Raw genomic sequence first — 18,793 nt, 5'->3', positions numbered from 1 at the left:
CCCCAATAGAAATAACACCATTCTCCATGCACTGTAATTTACAACTTGATAAGAGCTCGGTAAAATGAGTAATCTGTTTGGATAAGGGAATTGTAAATAAACTCAGCAAAAAAAGAGACGTCCTCCCACTGCCAACTGCGTTTATTTCCAGCAAAACTAACTAGTGTAAATATTTGTATGAACAAAAGATTAGAGGAGGAGGGGGGTCAAACTCAAAACGAACAGTCAGTATCTGGTGTGGCCACCAGCTGCATTAAGTATTGCAGTGCATCTCCTCCTCATGGACTGCACCAGATGTGCCAGTTCTTGCTGTGTGATGCTACCCCACTCTTCCACCAAGACACCAGCAAGTTCCTGGACATTCCTGGGGGGAATGGCCCTAGCCCTCACCCTCCGATCCAACAGGTCCCAGACGTGCTCAATGGGATTAAGATCCGGGCTCTTTGCTGCCAATGACAGAACACTGACATTCCTGTCTTGCACAGCGTTGAGATTGCCTGCAATGACAACAAGCTCAGTCCGATGATGCTGTGACACACCGCCCGAGACCATGAAAGACCCTCCACCTCCAAATTGATCCCACTCCAGAGTAGAGGCCTCGGTGTAACATTCTTTCGACCATAAACACGAATCAACCCTGGTGAGACAAAATCGCGACTCGTCAGTGAAGAGCACTTTTTGCCAGTCCTGTCTGGTCCAGCGATGGTGGGTTTGTGCCCATAGGCGATGTTGCCGGTGATGGCTGGTTAGGACCTGCCTTACAACAAGCCTACAAGCCCTCAGACTAGCCTCGATCAAGCCAGGCCTACAAGCCCTCAGTCCAGCCTCGATCAATTGCGGACAGTCTGAGCACTGATGGAGAGATTGTGCGTTCCTGGTGTAACTCAGGAGGTTGTGTTTGCCATATCGTACCTGTCCCGCAGGTGTGATGTTCTGATGTACCGATCCTGTGCAGGTGTTGTTACACGTGGTCTGCCAATGTGAGGACGATCCGCTGTCCATCCTGTCTCCCTGTAGCGCTGTCTTAGGCGTCTCACAGTACGGACATTGCAATTTATTGCCCTGGCCACATCCTCATGCCTCCTTGCAGCATGCCAAAGGCACGCTCACGCAGATGAGCAGGGACGCTGGGCATCTTTCTATTGGTGTTTTTCAGAGTCAGTAGAAAGGCCTCTTTTAGTGTCCTAAGTTTTCATAACTGTGACCTTAATTGCCTACCGTCTTTAAGCTGTTAGTGTCTTGATGACCGTTCCACAGGTGCATGTTCATTAATTGTTTAGGGTTCATTGAACAAGCATGGGAAACAGAGCTTAAACACTTTACAATGAAGATTTGTGATTTTTTTTTTTGATTATTACAAATTATCTTTGAAAGACAGGGTTTATATAGATATTTATACTTCAATCACTGGAGACAAATGTGAAATCAGTCACATGGCAGCAAACTGAAGCATATATACACTATATGACCAAAAGTATGGACACCTGCTCGTTGAACAGCTCATTCCCCAATCATGGGCATTCATATGGAGTTGGTCCATCCCGTTGCTGCTATAACCACTCTTCTGGGAAGGATTTCCACTAGATGTTGGAACACTGGGATCAAGTCCCTGCAGCATTCAGCCACATGAGCATTAGTGAGGTCTGGCACTGATGTTGGGTGATTAGGCCTGGCTCGCAGTCGGCGTTCCAATTCATTCAAAGGTGTTCGATGGGGTTGAGGTCATGGCTCTGTGCAGGCCAGTCAAGTTCTTCCACACCGATCTCAACAAACCATTTCTGTATGGACCTCGCTTTGTGCACGGGGGCATTGTCATGCTGAAACATGAAAGGGCTTTCCCCAAACTGTTGCCACAAAGCTGGAAGCACAGAATCATCTAGAATGTCATTATGCTGTAGCGTTAAGATTTCCCTTCACTGGAACTAAGGGGCCTAGCCCGAATCATGAAAAACAGCCCCAGACCATTATTCCTCCTCCACCAAACTTTACAGTTGGCACTATGCATTTGGGCAGGTAGCGTTCTCCTGGCATCTGCCAAACCCAGTTTTGTCCGTCGGACTGTCAGATGGTGACGCGTGATTCATCTCTCCAGAGTCCAATGGCAGTGAGCGTTACACCATTCCAGCCGACGCTTGGAATTGCACATGGCGATTTTAGGCTTCTGTGCGCCTGCTCGGCCATGGAAACCCATTTCATGAAGCTCCCGACGAACAGTTCTTGTGCTGACGTTGCTTCCAGAGACAGTTTGGAACTCGGCAGTGAGTGTTGAAACCGAGGACAGACGATTAGATTGCATTATCACCACCGACTGGAGTGTGGACCTCAGTTCAGCTTTTAATCACCCACATGGGTATATGCTCCTAAAAAGCAATGAAGAGAAGGGAGAAGCGGGACTTGCAGTGCATCAAAAACAGAACCAGGTTTTTCCAGAAGAACTAGAAACGAACTGTTTCCCCTTTTATCTGTGGATTCATTGTCAGAGTAGAGAACACAAAATTGTGTGTGTGACTCAAAAAAGGTCAAAAATACAGGAAAAAAATAACCTTGTGCATTTCAGGTAAAATAACAATCCAATGGGCCTCCTGAGTGCCGCAGCAGTGCTAGAGGCGTTACTACAGACCTGGGTTCATTCCCGGGTTTTGCCACAGTAGCGGCCGGGAGTCACATAGGACGGCGCACAATTGGACCAGCGTCGTCCGGTTAGGGGGGGTCTTTACTTGGGTCATCACGCCCGAGCCATACCGCTTCCTTGTGGTGTGCCGGGGGCCTGCAGGTTGACCCCGGTCACCAGTTGAACGGTATTCCCTCCGACACATTGGTGAGGCTAGCTTCCGGGTTAAGCTGGTGGCTGTTAAGGAGCGCGGTTAGGCTGGTCATGTTTCGGTGGACGCATGACTCCACCTTCGCCTCTCCCAAGTCCTTTAGGGAGTTGCAGCGATGAGACAAGATGGATATTGGGGGGGAGGTCCAACGTTTATATCCCATGACAACTTAGCTAGCAACAGCAAGCTGGTTGGTTCAGAGTTCGTTTTGATATTTCAACCTGCGTGTCCAGATCGCGTCTGGTGTGGATGGACAAAAATCAATATGTACGCTCATGCCCAGTGTAGTCAGCATGTTAGGCTTCTATGGTGAGCGAGTGGTGCGCCTTTTAATTTTCAATAAGTATTTTTTACCCATTTATTTGCCCCTGCCTGCAAATCCTCCTCCTAAAAAGGTAGGCTATATCCTATATGCAAAACGAAGCAAGTGTCGCTGTAATCATTCTTGCTGCTTCAAGTTCAATAGCTATACCTGCAAGATCAGGTGTGCGTGCGTGTGGTCTCAATTTAATAGAGTAGGCTATAGCTTATGCATGGGCGGAGAAGAACAGGGCAGTTATCTTTCCAAGGAAATATACTTCCCAAATATATGATTAGCCTATAAATTACGACATTGCCTAGAAACAAATATTGATCACCCATATGTCGCCCTCTGAAAATCTTCCCACTCCTAAAATGGTAGACTATAAAATAGCTCAAGAGAAACTCTGATCTCTTCAAACTACATCTAGCATATTTTTTATTTAACTAGGCAAGTCATTTAAGAACAAGTTCTTATTTACAATGACGGCCTAAATTGGCTGGTATAGCCCAGTAATAATAGTAATATAGAAAGGGCCACGTGAGAATCTATGGTAATTCAACCAGTGGCGTGTATTCACAGATTCCAAGGGAAACCAGGATTCCCCAAATATTTGACGACTAAAAACATTAAAATTATAAAATATTCTCATCTCTCCCTGTGTGTTCATAATTTCCGTCAATTCACAAGCGGCTGAATCTCACCGGAAGAATCATACAAGCGAGGGAAACCGCTCCACTCGGTCTCAGTATTTGTATCCATGTATCTCATGCTGTCTGGACCGAAAGATTATAACATGTTGCCGCCGTAGCATTTGAATGATTGATAACAGCAAGCATTAGGCCTCCCTTGATAAAACATTTGTATATAATAATTAGCCAATCAGCGTTGAGCTGAGTTCAACTGTGGGTTGTCCTCGTGCAGTAAAACGCCAAGGATGACCAGTTTGGATTTGGCTTCACACGAATCAAATCACTTCCTATGCAAAACTGTGTTTCTTGTCTGCTTGTGTTGATATCCTGCAGTAGCTAGCTTTCTAAATCATCATTTCCTAAACCATGGATGGCCATGGTGATTTGGACTTAATTCTCTGTACAGGCCAATGACAATTCTGATCTAACCATAAATGTATATGATGTGCCACTGGCCTGAGGCTGAAAGTTAAATATGTAGTCTAATAGGCTCACGTTAGCTAGCTAGCCAATTTAGCTGGTTCATTGTTTCCCATGTAAGGAAGTTAAGCTACCTAAGTGTAACGGATGTGAAATAGCTAGCTAGTTAGCGGTGGTGTGCGCTAAATAGCGTTTCAATCGGTGACGTCACTTGCTCTGAGACCTTGAAGTAGTGGTTCCCCTTGCTCTGCAAGTGCCGCGGCTTTTGTGGAACGATGGGTAACGATTATTCGTGGGTGACTGTTGTTAATGTGTGCAGAGGGTCCCTGGTTCGCGCCCGGGTATGGGCGAGGGCACGGTCTAAAGTTACACTAGCTAAAATGCTTACTAGCCTATAACAAAAACATGACAGAGCCATAGACCGTCTTGCCAAGATGAAAGAGGATGACATTGTCATTCAACTAGTCTACAAGTAGGGTTTTAATTGCGCACGCACACACAGAAATCAGTACCATGGACAGACAAATGATACTTATCAACATTGTTGATTTGACGTTGTATAAATGTTTGTTGAAATGTTCCTGAAATAGCAGAGGCAGTGCTCCTGTTGTTTTTGTGCTGACTTGCAGTAACTCGTTCTAAATCAGTAGTTTAGTAAACTGTTGAAAATATTAACTTGCTTGACCATGTTGCAGGTAAGTTTGTTTCATGCAATATTTGCTTTGTGGACTTCACAGATGTTGCTGTTTGGTTTTGTGATGAACTAAATGTGGTTTATTCCACCACTGTGTGACTTGTCTTTTTGTCATCACGACCTTATTGTATATCATGGTGGTGTGTGAATGAATGGGTTATAGAGAAAACACAATTACTACAAAATAGGTTGTAATATAGCTTTAACTAGCTTGGCTTTGCTTCCTCCGTGATTTTACCCACACGCCACGACTGAACAAACCTACTGCTTATAAGGCGCAAAATTGATGGGACCATGGCTGGCAAGTGAGCTGAGCCACATATGCCTAAAATAACATTGCAGGCCTGCAGTTTGGTTTGGGACCAGTTCTTGCAGTTGGGAGTGGGAGTCAGACAGAAAGCCAGCAGGTAAAGGCGGGATGAAGAAATCATTCCTGCGCAGACCTCTACAACACCCAATGTGACCAAGGAAAAGATGGTCAACATGTCTAAACATGACAGTCAGTCTCAAGACAGGCAGGATATGATCTTTCGGTATTCTACTCCAACCGAATAAAACAAAGTAATAACAACACATCACGTATGCCACCGTTCTGTGAGGTGGAAGTTTGATCAAACGGCCACAACCAAGATGTTGCCACTCACTCTAATCCCGCCTTCCCAGCCTACTAAGGGCACCTGTCTCGGCCTGGCGATGTAACATTCTGGGCGACGACCTGGATGCAACGTTGCTGCTTAGTGGAGTGAAAGGGTGCAGAAGTCATAAGACAAGCCAAATAGCACCATATGTTGACATTAACGTTACAAAATATAACATCCACTGTGACCTTATATTAGTGAGAAAGAAAATGACCTCCGTAAAGGCCGATCATGTGTTTATACAGTATTAGCTACACATTATTGATCATGTTCCTACCAAGTTGTGAAATGTCTTTCTGTATTATATACATATTTTTCTTTACAGATCTGCTAATTTCTCTTCGCTCTCTCTCACATTCCTCCATGATCTGGGAATACAGGGATCGGCACTGCTTCTACTCAGAGGGCAGACTGGTGAGCAGGAAGCCCCAGTGAACTTTGACCTCAGTGTGGAGGTAGAGACAGATCTGGTACGCATGCATTGCACTCACATTCTGCCATGCTATACAGATGTTCTGTAACACTCAGAATTGGTGTAGCTCTGTTGATGCACCCTAGTCTGTCATACAGGTCTGCCCATGAGGTGATATGGAGGGAGGAGTGGGAATGTGGTTGAATACTCACAATATCAACAGAGCATTATCTTTTCTATATGACATATTTTTGTACCCAGAACCTGGAAAATGGCTATACTACACTGAACAAAAATATAAACTAAACATGTGCTGGTGACAGCCACTAAAATTAGCAGTTTTGTCACCAAACAAAATGCCACAGATGTCTCAAGTTGAGGGAGCGTGAAATTGGCATGCCAACTGCAGGAATGTCCAACAGAGCGTTTGCCTGAGTGAGTAATGTTAATTTCTCTACCAAAAGCCAACTCCGTGATTTTAGGGAATTTGGTAGTATATTCAACCGGCCTCACAACTGCAGACCACCTGTAACCACACCAGCCCAGGACCTCCACATCCAGCTTACTTACCTGCGGGATCGTCTGAGACCAGTCACCAGATAGCTGATAAACTGTGGGTTTGCACAAGTGAAGAATTTACACACAAACTTTCAGAAACCTCATCTGCATGCTCAGAAGTGTGTTCTCCACAGATTAATCCCGGTTTCAACCATACCGGGCAATGGCAGACCGTGTGGGCCAGTAGTTTGCCAATGTCAAAGTTATGAACAGAGTGCCCCATGGTGGCTGTGGGGTAATTGCATGGACAGGCATAAGCTAAGGACACGATTGCATTTTATTGATGGCAATTTGAACGCAGAGATACTGTGACAAGAGCCTGGCCCATTGTTGTGCCATTCATCTGCCGCCATAACGCACGGCCCCAGGTCGCAAGGATCTGTACATGTGAAAATCCATAGCTTAGTGCCTAATGAAGTTTTCAGTTTACATTCTTATATGAACTATAACAGAGTAAAATCTTAGAAAAATATTGTTGCATGTTGCAGTTATATTTTTGTTCAGTGTACTTTTGAACTTAGTATTCAATGTTGACATGGGCAGGATACAGATAATCACACCCAGTGTGTGAGTGAGGGGAATACATGTGTAATCATCCCATTAGTATCCAGACTTGGATACTATGTTTGGGGTTTTAGGCTGGGTTTCAATATAGCACTTTGTGACATCTGCGGATATAAAAAAAAAGGCTTTATAAATAAGTGTGATTGATTGAAGTGTGAGTAGATCTCAATTGCATACTCCTGGTCTCAAAACACTATTGGATGAGAAAGCCAGAGGTACCACCCCTCTGACCTTCCTCTCATGGGTTTTGAGGAGAGGAGTACACAATTAAGATTTTCCTGTGTGTATAATACAGGTTTTCAGCAACCATCATGCCCTGCATACAGGCAGGTATCAACTCGCATCAAGGGCCCTACTTTACACATGCATGGTGAACAAGAACTCCCTCAATGGGAGAGATGAGGCAAGAGGGTGTGGGTGAGTTTACTGCACAGAGTGGACACAACAGCCTAACTGGAGTTACACCATAGACCTAGATACAGGATCTTTGCCTCATGTCAGTTCCGAGCAAGTAAACTCACCCACACCATCATTTCTCCCGTTGAGGGAGTTATTGTTTGTAACAGGTTTAGCTGATTGAGGGGATTGTGGGAGGAGAGCGAGCATAAAAGGTGGTTTTGGATAGTTTCAATTTGGTTTCCTAGGCCCACTGAATCACCCATGAGGATACACACACCCAGGTGCACGAGACAGGAAGTCTGGACTCCCAAACTGCAATCCTGCTATGGACAATTCTGCTTGAAAATAACCCTCCAGTTTTATGGAAAGTCAGCTCCAGTAACAGCAGATGGATGTAGCCCAACATTTGAGCTGAAGTACATCTGTTTCTTTGTTAAATTAATTCATACGAATGTGGCCTAGTTGATCTTTGCCTGTTGGGCCTCAAAAGACACAATCTGAAAGACTTCCTGCTGTTCAAATGGTTTCAAAGATGTGATATACAGTGACTTCAGAAAGTATTGAGACACCTTGACTTCACATTTTGTTACAGTCTTATTCTAAAATGGATTAAAAACAAGTTCAGATATTCACTAATTTAAAATATACTTATGCAAATGTTTGGAGTTTTCAAACCCTTTACTCAGTACTTTGTTGAAGCACCTTTGGCAGCGACTATAGAATTGTGTGACGCTACAAGCTTGGCACATCTGTATTTGGGGAGATTCTTCCATTCTTCTCTGCTGATCCTCTCATGCTCGGTCAGGTTGGATTGGGAGTGTTACTGTTCAGCTATTTTTAGGTCTCTCCAGAGATGTCCAATCAGGTTCAAGTCCCAGGTCTGGCTGGGCCACTCAAGGACATTGAGACTTGTTGCCACTGCTGCGTTGTCTTGGCTGTATACTTAGGGCCGTTGTCTCGTTGGAAAGTGAACCTTCACACTCGGGTGAGGTCCAGAGTGCTCTGGAACAGGTTTTCATCAAGAATCTCTGTACTTGGCTCTGTTTATCGATCCATTAATCCTGACTAGTCTCCCAGTGCCTGCCGATTAAAAACACACCCACAGTACGATGCTGTCACCACCATGCTTCATCATAGGGATGGTGCCAGGTTTTCTCCAGACGTGACGCTTAACATTCAGGCCAAATAGTTCAATCCTGGTTTCATCAGACGAGAGAATGTTGTCTCTCATGGTCTGAGTCCTTTAGGTGCTTTTTGGCAAACTCAAAGTGGGCTATCATGTGCCTTTTACTGAGGAGTGGCTTCCATATGGCCACTAACATAAAGGTCTGATTGGTGGAGTGTTGCAGAGATGGTTGTCCTTCTGGAAGGTTCTCCCATCTCCAAAGAGGAACTCTGGAGCTCTGTCAGAGTGACCGTCGGGTTCCTGGTCACTTCCCTGGCCAAGGCCCTTCTCCCCAGATGCTCAGTTTGTCCGCCCGGCCAGCTCTAGGAAGAGTCTTGGTGGTTTCAATCTTGTTCCATTTAAGAATGGAGGCCACTGTGTTCTTGGGATCTTCAATGGTGCAGACATTTGTTGGTACCCTTCCCCAGATCTGTGCCAACACAATCCTGTCTCAGAGCTCTATGGACAATTCCTTCAACCTTATAGCTTGGTTTTTGCGCTGAAATGCACCGTCCACTGTGGCACCTTATATAGACAGGTGTGTGCCTTTCAAAGTCATGTTCAATCAATTGAATTTACCACAGGTGACCTCCAATCAAGTTGTAGAAACATCAAGGATAATCAATTAGCTCAATTGCAAAGCTTATAGCAAAAGGTCTAAATACATAGAGTTGAAGTCGGAAGTTTACATTCACTTAGGTTGGAGTCATTAAAACTCGTTTTTCAACCACTCCACAAATTTCTTGTTAACAAAGTATAGTTTTGGCAAGTCGGTTAGGACATCCACTTTGTTGGCAAAATTGCTTTTGTCATGCACAGTTATTTACAGACAGATTATTTCACTGTATCACAATTCCAGTGGGTCAGAAGTTTACATGCACTAAGTTGACTGTGCCTTTCAACAGCTTGGAAAACTCCAGAAAATGATGTCATGGCTTTAGAAGCTTCCGATAGACTAATTGACATCATTTGAGTCAATTGGAGGAGTACCTGTGGATGTATTTCAAGAGTACAAAAGTATCTAAAACAAGTCCTATATCGACATAACCTGAAAGGCCGCTCAGCAAGGAAGAAGTCACCGTTTCAAAACCGCCATAAAAAAAGCCAGATTATGGTTTGCAACTGCACATGGGGACAAAGATCGTACTTTTTGAAGAAATGTCCTCTGGTCTGATAAAACAAAAATAGAACTGTTTGGCCATAATGACCATTGTTATGTTTGGAGGAAAAAGGGGGAGTCTTGCAAGCCGAAGAACACCATCCCAGCCATGAAGCACGGGGTGGCAGCATCATGTTGTGGGGGTGCTTTGTTGCACTTCACAAAATAGATGGCATCATGAGGAAAGAAAATGATGTGTATATATTGAAGCAACATCTCAAGACATCAGTCAGGAAGTTAAAGCTTGGTCGCAAATGGGTCTTCCAAATGGACAATGACCCCAAGCATATTTCCAAAGTTGTGGCAAAATGGCTTAAGGACAACAAAGTCAATGTATTGGAGTGGCCATCTCAACCCTGACTTCAATCCTATAGATTTTTTTTGGGCAGAACTGAAAAAGCGTGTGCGAGCAGTTACACAAGCTCTGTCAAGAGGAATGGGCCAAAATTCACCCAACTTATTGTCGGAAGCTTGTGGAAGGTCACCCGAAACATTTGAACCAAGTGAAACAACTTAAAGGCAATGCTATCAAATTCTAATTGAGTGTATGTAAACTTCTGACCCACTAGGAATGTGATGAAAGAAATAAAAGCTTAAATAAATCACTACTATTATTCTAACATTTCTCATTCTTAAAATAAAGTGGTGATCCTAACTGACCTAAGACAGGGAATTTTTACTAAGATTAAAAAGTCAGGAATTGTGAAAAACTGAGTTTAAATGTATTTGGCTTAGGTATATGTAAACTTCCGACTTCAAGTGTGTGTGTGTATATATATATATATATATACACTGCTCAAAAGAATTAAGGGAACACTTCAACAACACAATGTAACTCCAAGTCAATCACACTTCTGTGAAATCAAACTGTCCACTTAGGAAGCAACACTGACAATAAATTTCACATAATGTTGTGCAAATGGAATAAACAGATGGAAATTATAGGCAATTAGCAAGACACCCCCAATAAAGGAGTGGTTCTGCAGGTGGGACCACTTCTCAGTTCCTATGCTTCCTGGCTGATGTTTTGGTCACTTTTGAATGCTGGCGGTGCTTTCACTCTAGTGGTAGCATGAGACGGAGTCTACAACCCACACAAGTGGCTCAGGTAGTGCAGCTCATCAATGCAAGCTGTGGCAAGAAGGTTTGCTGTGTCTGTCAGCGTAGTGTCCAGAGCATGGAGGCACTACCAGGACAGGCCAGTACATCAGGAGACGTGGAGGAGGCCGTAGGAGGGCAACAACCCAGCAGCAGGACCGCTACCTCCGCCTTTGTGCAAGGAGGAGCACTGCCAGAGCCCTGCAAAATGACCTCCAGCAGGCCACAAATGTGCATGTGTCTGCTCAAACGGTCAGAAACAGACTCCATGAGGGTGGTATGAGGGCCCGACATCCACAGGTGGGGGTTGTGCTTACAGCCCAACACCATGCAGGACGTTTGGTATTTGCCAGAGAACACCAAGATTGGCAAATTTGCCACTGATGCCCTTCACAGATGAAAGCAGGTTCACACTGAGCACGTGACAGTCTGGAGACGCCGTGGAGAACGTTCTGCTGCCTGCAACATCCTCCAGCATGACCGGTTTGGCGATGGGTCAGTCATGGTGTGGGGTGGAATTTCTTTGGGGGGGCCGCACAGCCCTCCATGTGCTCGTCAGAGGTAGCCTGACTGCCATTAGGTACCGAGATGAGATCCTCAGACCCCCTGTGAGACCATATGCTGGTGCGTTTGGCCCTGGGTTCCTCCAAATGCAAGACAATACTAGACCTCATGTGACTGGAGTGTGTCAGCAGTTCCTGCAAGAGGAAGGCATTGATGCTATGGACTGGCCCGCCCATTCCCCAGACCTGAATCCAATTGAGCACATCTGGGACATCATGTCTCGCTCCATCCACCAACGCCACGTTGCACCACAGACTGTCCAGGAGTTGGCGGATGCTTTAGTACAGGTCTGGGAGGAGATCCCTCTGGAGAACATCCGCCACCTCATCAGGAGCATGCCCAGGCGTTGTAGGGAGGTCACACACACTACTGAGCTTCATTTTGACTTGTTTTAAGGACATTACATCAAAGTTGGATCAGCCTATAGTGTGGTTTTCCACTTTAATTTTGAGTGTGACTCCAAATCCAGACCTCCATGGGGTGATAAATTTGATTTCCATTGCTAATGTGTGATTTTATTGTCAGCATATTCAACTGTGTAAAGAAAAAAGTATTTAATAAGAATATTTCATTCATTCAGATCTAGGATGTGTTATTTTAGTGTTCCCTTTATTTTTTTGAGCAGTATATATATATATATATATATATATATATATATATTTTCAATTAAACAATTGATTATTGAACTGCTTCAAGCTTAGTACAACTGCCTTAACCTATCAATACTCATATATACACATTAGTCTTTGTAAACAATATAGGTCCAAAATCAGTATAACATTCATGTCATTCTCGTGGACCATGAGTCGATGTATCCACAGCTCTATTGGCGTGTTTGCATTTCCCCTGCTGTTGGGCTGCAATACAAAATCAGCACTGTGGTTTTAAGTGTAGGTATTGCAGCGTTCTCAAGAATCTAAGAATACAGTCCATAATAGAGAAGAGGAGAAGCAGCTGGTGGCTGATATACATATGGTAATATTACTGGTGTGAATCAGAGGAGTCTGGTGGGAGGAGCTATAAGGAGGACGGGCTCTGTGTAAAGGCTGGAGTGCAATACATGGAACTGTGTCAAACATGTGGTTTCCATATGGTTGATACGGTTACATTTATTCCATTCCAGCCATTACAATGAGCCCGTCCTCCTATCGCTCGTCCCATCAGCCTCTGTTGGGAATAGGCTATTCAAATTCTCTCTCTCGTGGTAAGTATATACAGGTCCATATCTTATCGCCACAATGCACCACTTGATATTTCTAAAATACAAAAATTGCTACTGCCCACACTGTTCTCCCAAACACGGTACTTTCCCTAAATTCTTATTTAACCAAGAGTAGACAATATTATGTTGACAGGGAGTTATGAAAAGCTATGTAGCAATGAGTCACGCAAGATACTCAGAATCACAGTAGCTTCAGCTGTCATTTACCAGACTGTTCCCGAAAAGTAATAGCCATGTAAGTAACTACTGATCTAATGCGTAAAGGGGTTACTCATATGCAGAGAACAGGTGCGTTGGCAGTCCTGTCACAGGTTAACTTCTTATGGCTGCAGGGGCAGTATTGAGTAGCTTGGATGAAAGGTGCCCAGAGTAAATGGCCTGCTCCTCAGTCCCAGTTGCAAATATATGCATATTATTATTAGTATTGGATAGAAAACACTGAAGTTTCTAAAACTGTTTGAAGGATGTATGTCAGTATAACAGAACTCATATGGCAGGCAAAAAACCTGAGAAGAAATCCAAACAGGAAGTGGGAAATCTGAGGTTGGTCAATTTTCAACCCAGCCCCTATTGAATACAGTGGGATATTGGTTTTGTTGCACTTCCTAAGGCTTCCACTAGATGTCAACCATCTTTAGAAACTTGTTTGAGGATTCTACTGTGAAGTGGGGGCTCATAAGGGCTGTTTGAGCCAGGTGTCTGGCAGATTGCCACAGGCTCTGAGGCGCAGTCACGAGAGAGTTAGCTGTCGTTCCATTGCTATTCTACAGACATAGGTTGGAATATTATTGAAGTTGTATGTTAAAAACATTCTAAAGATTGATTCCATACATCATTTGACATGTTTCTATGGAACAGTAACGGAACTTTTTGACATCTCGTCTGCAACTAGGGAACGCACTTCATGACTTTGGATTTGTTTACCAAACGTGCTATCAAAAGTAGCTCTTTGGACATAAATTATGGACATTATCAAACACTTAATGTGGAACTGGAATTCCTGGGAATGCATTCTGATGAAGATCAAAGGTAAGTGAATATTTAGAATGCTATTAATGACTAATGTTGACTACCCAATATGGCGGATATCTTTTTGGCTGTACTCAGATTATTGCATGGTTTGCTTTTTCCGTAAAGCTTTTTTGAAATCTGACAGCGATTGCATTAAGGAGAAGTGTATCTATATTTCCATTTCTAACAATTGCATTTTCATCGACATTTATAATGAGTATTTCTGTAAAATGACGTGGCTCTAGTGAACATACCGCGCCAATGTATACTGAGTTTTTTTTTTTTACATGCACTCTATCGAACAAAACATACATGTATTGTGTAACATGAAGTCCTATGAGTGTCAACTGATGAAGATCAAAGGTTAGTGATTAATTTTATCTCTGTGCTTTTTGTGACTCCTCTCTTTGGCTGGAAAAATGGCTGTGTTTTTCTGTGGCTTGGCTCTGACCCATCATAACCGTGGTGCTTTCGCTATAAAGCCAATTTGAAAATCGGACACTTTGGTGGGATTAACAACAAGATTACCTTTAAAATGGTATAAGATGCATGTATGTTTGAGACATTTTAATTATGAGATTTCTGTTTTGAATTTGGCGCTCTGCACTTTCACTGGCTCTTGTCATATCACTCCCTTTAACGGGATTGCAGCCCTAAGAAGTTTTAAGATCTGGGGAACGGTACCAAAAAAAAGTCTGCAGCATTGAAGGTCACCAAGAACAAAGTGGCCTCCAACATTCTTAAATGGAAGTTTGAAACAACCAAGACGCATTAAATAGCAATCGGGGGAGAAGGGCTTTCATCAGGGAGGTGATCAAGAAACCGATGGTCACTGACAGAGGTCCAGAGTTCCTCTGTGGAGATGGGAGAACATTCCAGAAGGACAACCATCTGTTCAGTACTCCACCAATCAGGCCTTTATGTTAGAGTGGCCAGATGGAAGCAACGCAGTAAAAGGCACATGACAGCCTGCTTGGAGTTTGCCAAAAAGCACCTAAAGGACTCTGACCATGAGAAACGAAATTATGTGGTCTGATGAAACCAAGATTGAACTCTTTGGCCTGAATGCCAAGCACCACATCTGGAGGAAACCTGGCACCATCCCTTCGGTGAAGCATGGTGGTGGCAGCATCATGCCATGGGGATGTTTTCCAGCGGCAGGGACGAGTCAGGATTGAGGGAAATATGAAATGGAGCAAAGTACTGATGAAAACCTGCTACAGAGCACTCAGACTGGGGCAAAAGTTCACCTTCCAACAGGACAACAACCCTAAGTACACAGCCAAGACAACACATGAGTGGCTTCGGGACAAGTCTCTGAATGTCCTCGAGTGGCCCAGCCAGAGCCCAGACTTGAACCTGATCGAACATCTCTGGAGAGACCGAAATATAGCTGAGCAGCGATGCTCCCCATCCAACCTGACAGAGCTTGAGAGGATCTGCAGAGAATGGGAGAAACTCTCCAAACACATGTGCGTCAAGCTTGTAGCATCAAACCCTGGCTGTAATCGCTGCCAAAGATGCTTCAACAAAGTACTGAGTAAAGGGCCTGAATACTTAAATGTGATATTTACATTTATTTTTAATACATTTGCTAGAATTTCTCAAATCCGGTTTCTGCTGTCAGTAATGGGTATCGTGTAATTTGATGGGGGGGCGACGACGACGACAATTCAATCCATTTTAGAATAAGGCTGTAACGTAACAAAATGTGGAAACGGGGGTCTGAATACTTTCTGAATGCACTGTACGTTGCAAAAACAAGTCAGTGTTCGATGCATTATTTATCAGCAGGCCTTGTTGATCCTCATGTTCAGCACTTTGTAATTTATAAGCATTTTCCTCTTGGAACACTGCTCAGAGGGCAATGTGGCTCCCAATCAGCCAGTTGAAAGTAGGAACCCCTGGCACTTTTTTGTGTGAATAAACTTAGAAATAGTGTTGCCGGCAAAACAGGACTGTATGTATCAAGTGATTACACTCACTGTACTATACAGACTTGCCTACTATATGAGAATGTGATGACACTTGAAGCAACTGTGTATGGTCTTAAACCAAAAGGAGTCTATAACATAAATCTTACATTTACAGGTAGGTATACATAACGTATACAAAGGGGATGACCTGTTCAGCATGAACTTCCTAGTTCCTACAGACAGTAGCTATTGGTCTTGCAGTTGAGGTACAAGTTATTCTGAAAGGGGATCAGGTGATATTGAAAGGGTTGTTGAAATCAATACTTTGATTCCACCACACCAGTCTGAACCAATGATAACGACGGTTTGTGTCCACAGTAACCCCTGCATTCATAACCATTCCCAGTTTCAACCACGACTTTGATCCAAAGAAAAGCATTCCAGGCTTGATGTGTAGCATCTTACCTGTATAGCCTGCAACCCAGCCCCACTGTGACACCATTGCCAACATCCATTTGAACATTATTCCTTCAATGAGCCAGAAAGTACGGCTGTCCATTACTCTGAGGGGTTGAAGAAGAATGCAGTAGAGGCAATAGGAAGGGATTGCTACACAGTTATTAATGAAGACAAAGATGAAACGAAGGAAGGAGTTCAGGAGTACCCAGCCCAGGTTGCGGGCACCTTCTAGAAGTTGTGCCATACTGATGCACACTACCTGTGAAAACAGGGAGAAAACCAGTTAGCTAGCAATTATTTATGAGTGGTACAAACTTGAAAAATATGACTAACCAGAAAACATGGCTAACGTTAGCTAAGAAAAGCATGCCGATATGTAACTAGCTAACGTTAGTTGGCTAGCTACAAATATTGTTCGGCCGTTCTAAATGGGATGCATGACAACCTAACAAACGTTAGCTAACTAACTACCTGAAAATGGAGGCAGCCTTTCTAGAGACTAACGTTGGGCTCGGTTATCCATGTTATAGTTTCAATGTGCTTTATAGTTACAATAGATGCTGCCAGCTAGCTAATATCATTGAGCAGGACTCCGGGTTTAAATCATGTCTCCACATCTTGCAAGTCCAGTACAACGTGGAGGTCATGGAATGAACAGACCCACAACAGTTCAGTTGACTTTGTCCAGTAGTAGATCCCATACCAACTGACTTAGCTGGCTAGATATTCAGCGAATTCTTAGAAATATAAAGCTATTGGCTGTGTTATCTTCAACCAGGGCATTGTCAACTACTAGTTAATGTTAAGCCAATCAAATGATGCTCTGACTGAAACAGACGTACAACGTCTAGCTACCGGCTGTTAACATTAGTTGCTGAGCTGGCTAACGTTAGCCCAGTAGCTTACTTTAGCGGTATAACGGATGTTGAAGTGCTGGACAGACGCTGTTCTTAGCTGGCTGGCTAACTAATAAGCCACCACCAACATAATTTCCATCTTCAATATCGACACAGTCAAGTTTGAGGGGACATGCTAGCTGCCATTCCCATTGATTTTGTAAGGTGTTTGTACAAAGTCCGCTTTTTAAAATTCTGCACCAATGTCTTATTAGCTGGCTAACTAGCCTTGTGTGGTTAGCTAATCCTGGCTATCTAGCCAATTTAGCTACTAGTTAAACACAATGGCGATAAACTCTAAATCACTATCAGACGTTGCAGCAAATGGCTAGTTAACATCAATGTTATCACTTGATCTTCTTACTGTAACTCACCCAATCTTAGTAATCTTAGCTACTGTCCCCCCGTCCAAATGTCGCTGCCGGACGATAAAACAGAACGCTGGCTTAGCATGGATGAATACCAAGTCACATGTATTTAGTTAACATGTTAGATCCTTAAACATTGAGGTATCAAAATGGTATATCTCCCATTCACACAACGTTACTAAACGTCCACACTCCCGTCACGGCTAGCTAGCCGCTAATACTATCCATGTAGCTAGTTAGCCACTCATTTAGCGTCGCTGGGTGCATCTCAATCAATGGCACTCGAATAATTCCATCGATGCAACATCGGTTAGCTAGTACTTTGGCTAGCTAGATATTTCTATCAACATCTCTTGCGTCTACTTTAATCCAATTGCAACAATCCCTTGCTGGAAGAGCCATATAACACGCCGTTGTTTTAGTGCAAATGCTGCAGCGTTTCAGTTTGCACATCGGGTGATATTTAACATTCTGCTCCGCTAGTTTCACCGACCCGTTCGATTATCGCTAGCTACTTATGGAGCGGCCACCAGAGGAGAATATCATTTATGACGACGACGCTGAGAAAACGTGGATCTGCGCAAGCTCTGCCTAACAAACAGCATCAAACGCTTTAGAGACAAAGATGATTAACCATTCGCCTGGTTGCCGTCTCTGTTCAGCTATTACATTCCACTCCTTGCCTCTCCTGTCATTTGCAAATGCACCCCACCGGCAAATGACAGGAAATCTTTAATGATAGAACGTTGATATTTTATTGAAATCATAGGATTTTATCCTGATTCGATAACCCTCACAGCTATCATCCAATCAAAATGTGTATGCAAATTAGACTGATTGATACATTTGATTGGAAACATTTTAACATTGGGTCATGGAGAGCCTGTTAAATGACATTATTCTGACTCCGTATCTATGAATTGGGCATTCTGACGTAATACATTTAATCGTAAACGAAAACAGATCCGTCCTCCGCGCGCCCATTGCGTTCAAACTTTCCCGCCAGTTCATTGTGAAAGCTGTAGAATATTTAATTGAACTAGGCAAAGCCAGTTAAATTGTATTTTTAGTTGTCACTCTGAAATTTCCCCTGATGTTGGTACGGGGATCGCAGCCATAACATATTCTTATTTACAATGACTGCCTACAGGAGTCAATTAAACATCACCGGTGCATAGGCCTATTCGGCCCATCACTGAAACTATTGTGGAATAAAAATTAACTGTACCTAACAACTCAACATATAATTGTGTTAAGGACAGAGAAAATATCACAAGGTAGAGTGCTACATACACAGTGCACTAAGTGGGTAACAGCAAATAAATTGATCAAAAGACTGTAGTCCATACTTGTAAGATTGTAGAAATAATGCAAAGTACTCTTCCATTATATCATTACCATTTGATTTTGTTTTGCAATGTAGACTTCACTATAT

General features: G+C 43.4%; 1 protein-coding gene across 1 annotated transcript in view; it reads right to left on the bottom strand.

Moving 5' to 3' along the window:
- The window catches only part of LOC115139671 (acyl-CoA:lysophosphatidylglycerol acyltransferase 1-like), a 101,378-nt gene extending 83,390 nt beyond the window's left edge, over window positions 1-17,988 (bottom strand). Inside the window, exons 1-2 of the mRNA XM_029677299.2 lie at window positions 17,365-17,988; window positions 16,101-16,353 (exon numbers count right to left, since the gene is read on the bottom strand). Coding sequence (XP_029533159.1) covers window positions 16,101-16,338 — 238 coding nt within the window. The 5' untranslated portion in view covers window positions 16,339-16,353; window positions 17,365-17,988. The remainder of the gene's footprint in view (window positions 1-16,100; window positions 16,354-17,364) is intronic.
- Window positions 17,989-18,793: the final 805 nt, after the last annotated feature.

This window comes from Oncorhynchus nerka, linkage group LG13, assembly GCF_034236695.1.
Source record: "Oncorhynchus nerka isolate Pitt River linkage group LG13, Oner_Uvic_2.0, whole genome shotgun sequence".
NCBI lineage: Eukaryota > Metazoa > Chordata > Actinopteri > Salmoniformes > Salmonidae > Oncorhynchus > Oncorhynchus nerka.
This window is presented reverse-complemented; position numbering and strand designations above follow the sequence as displayed.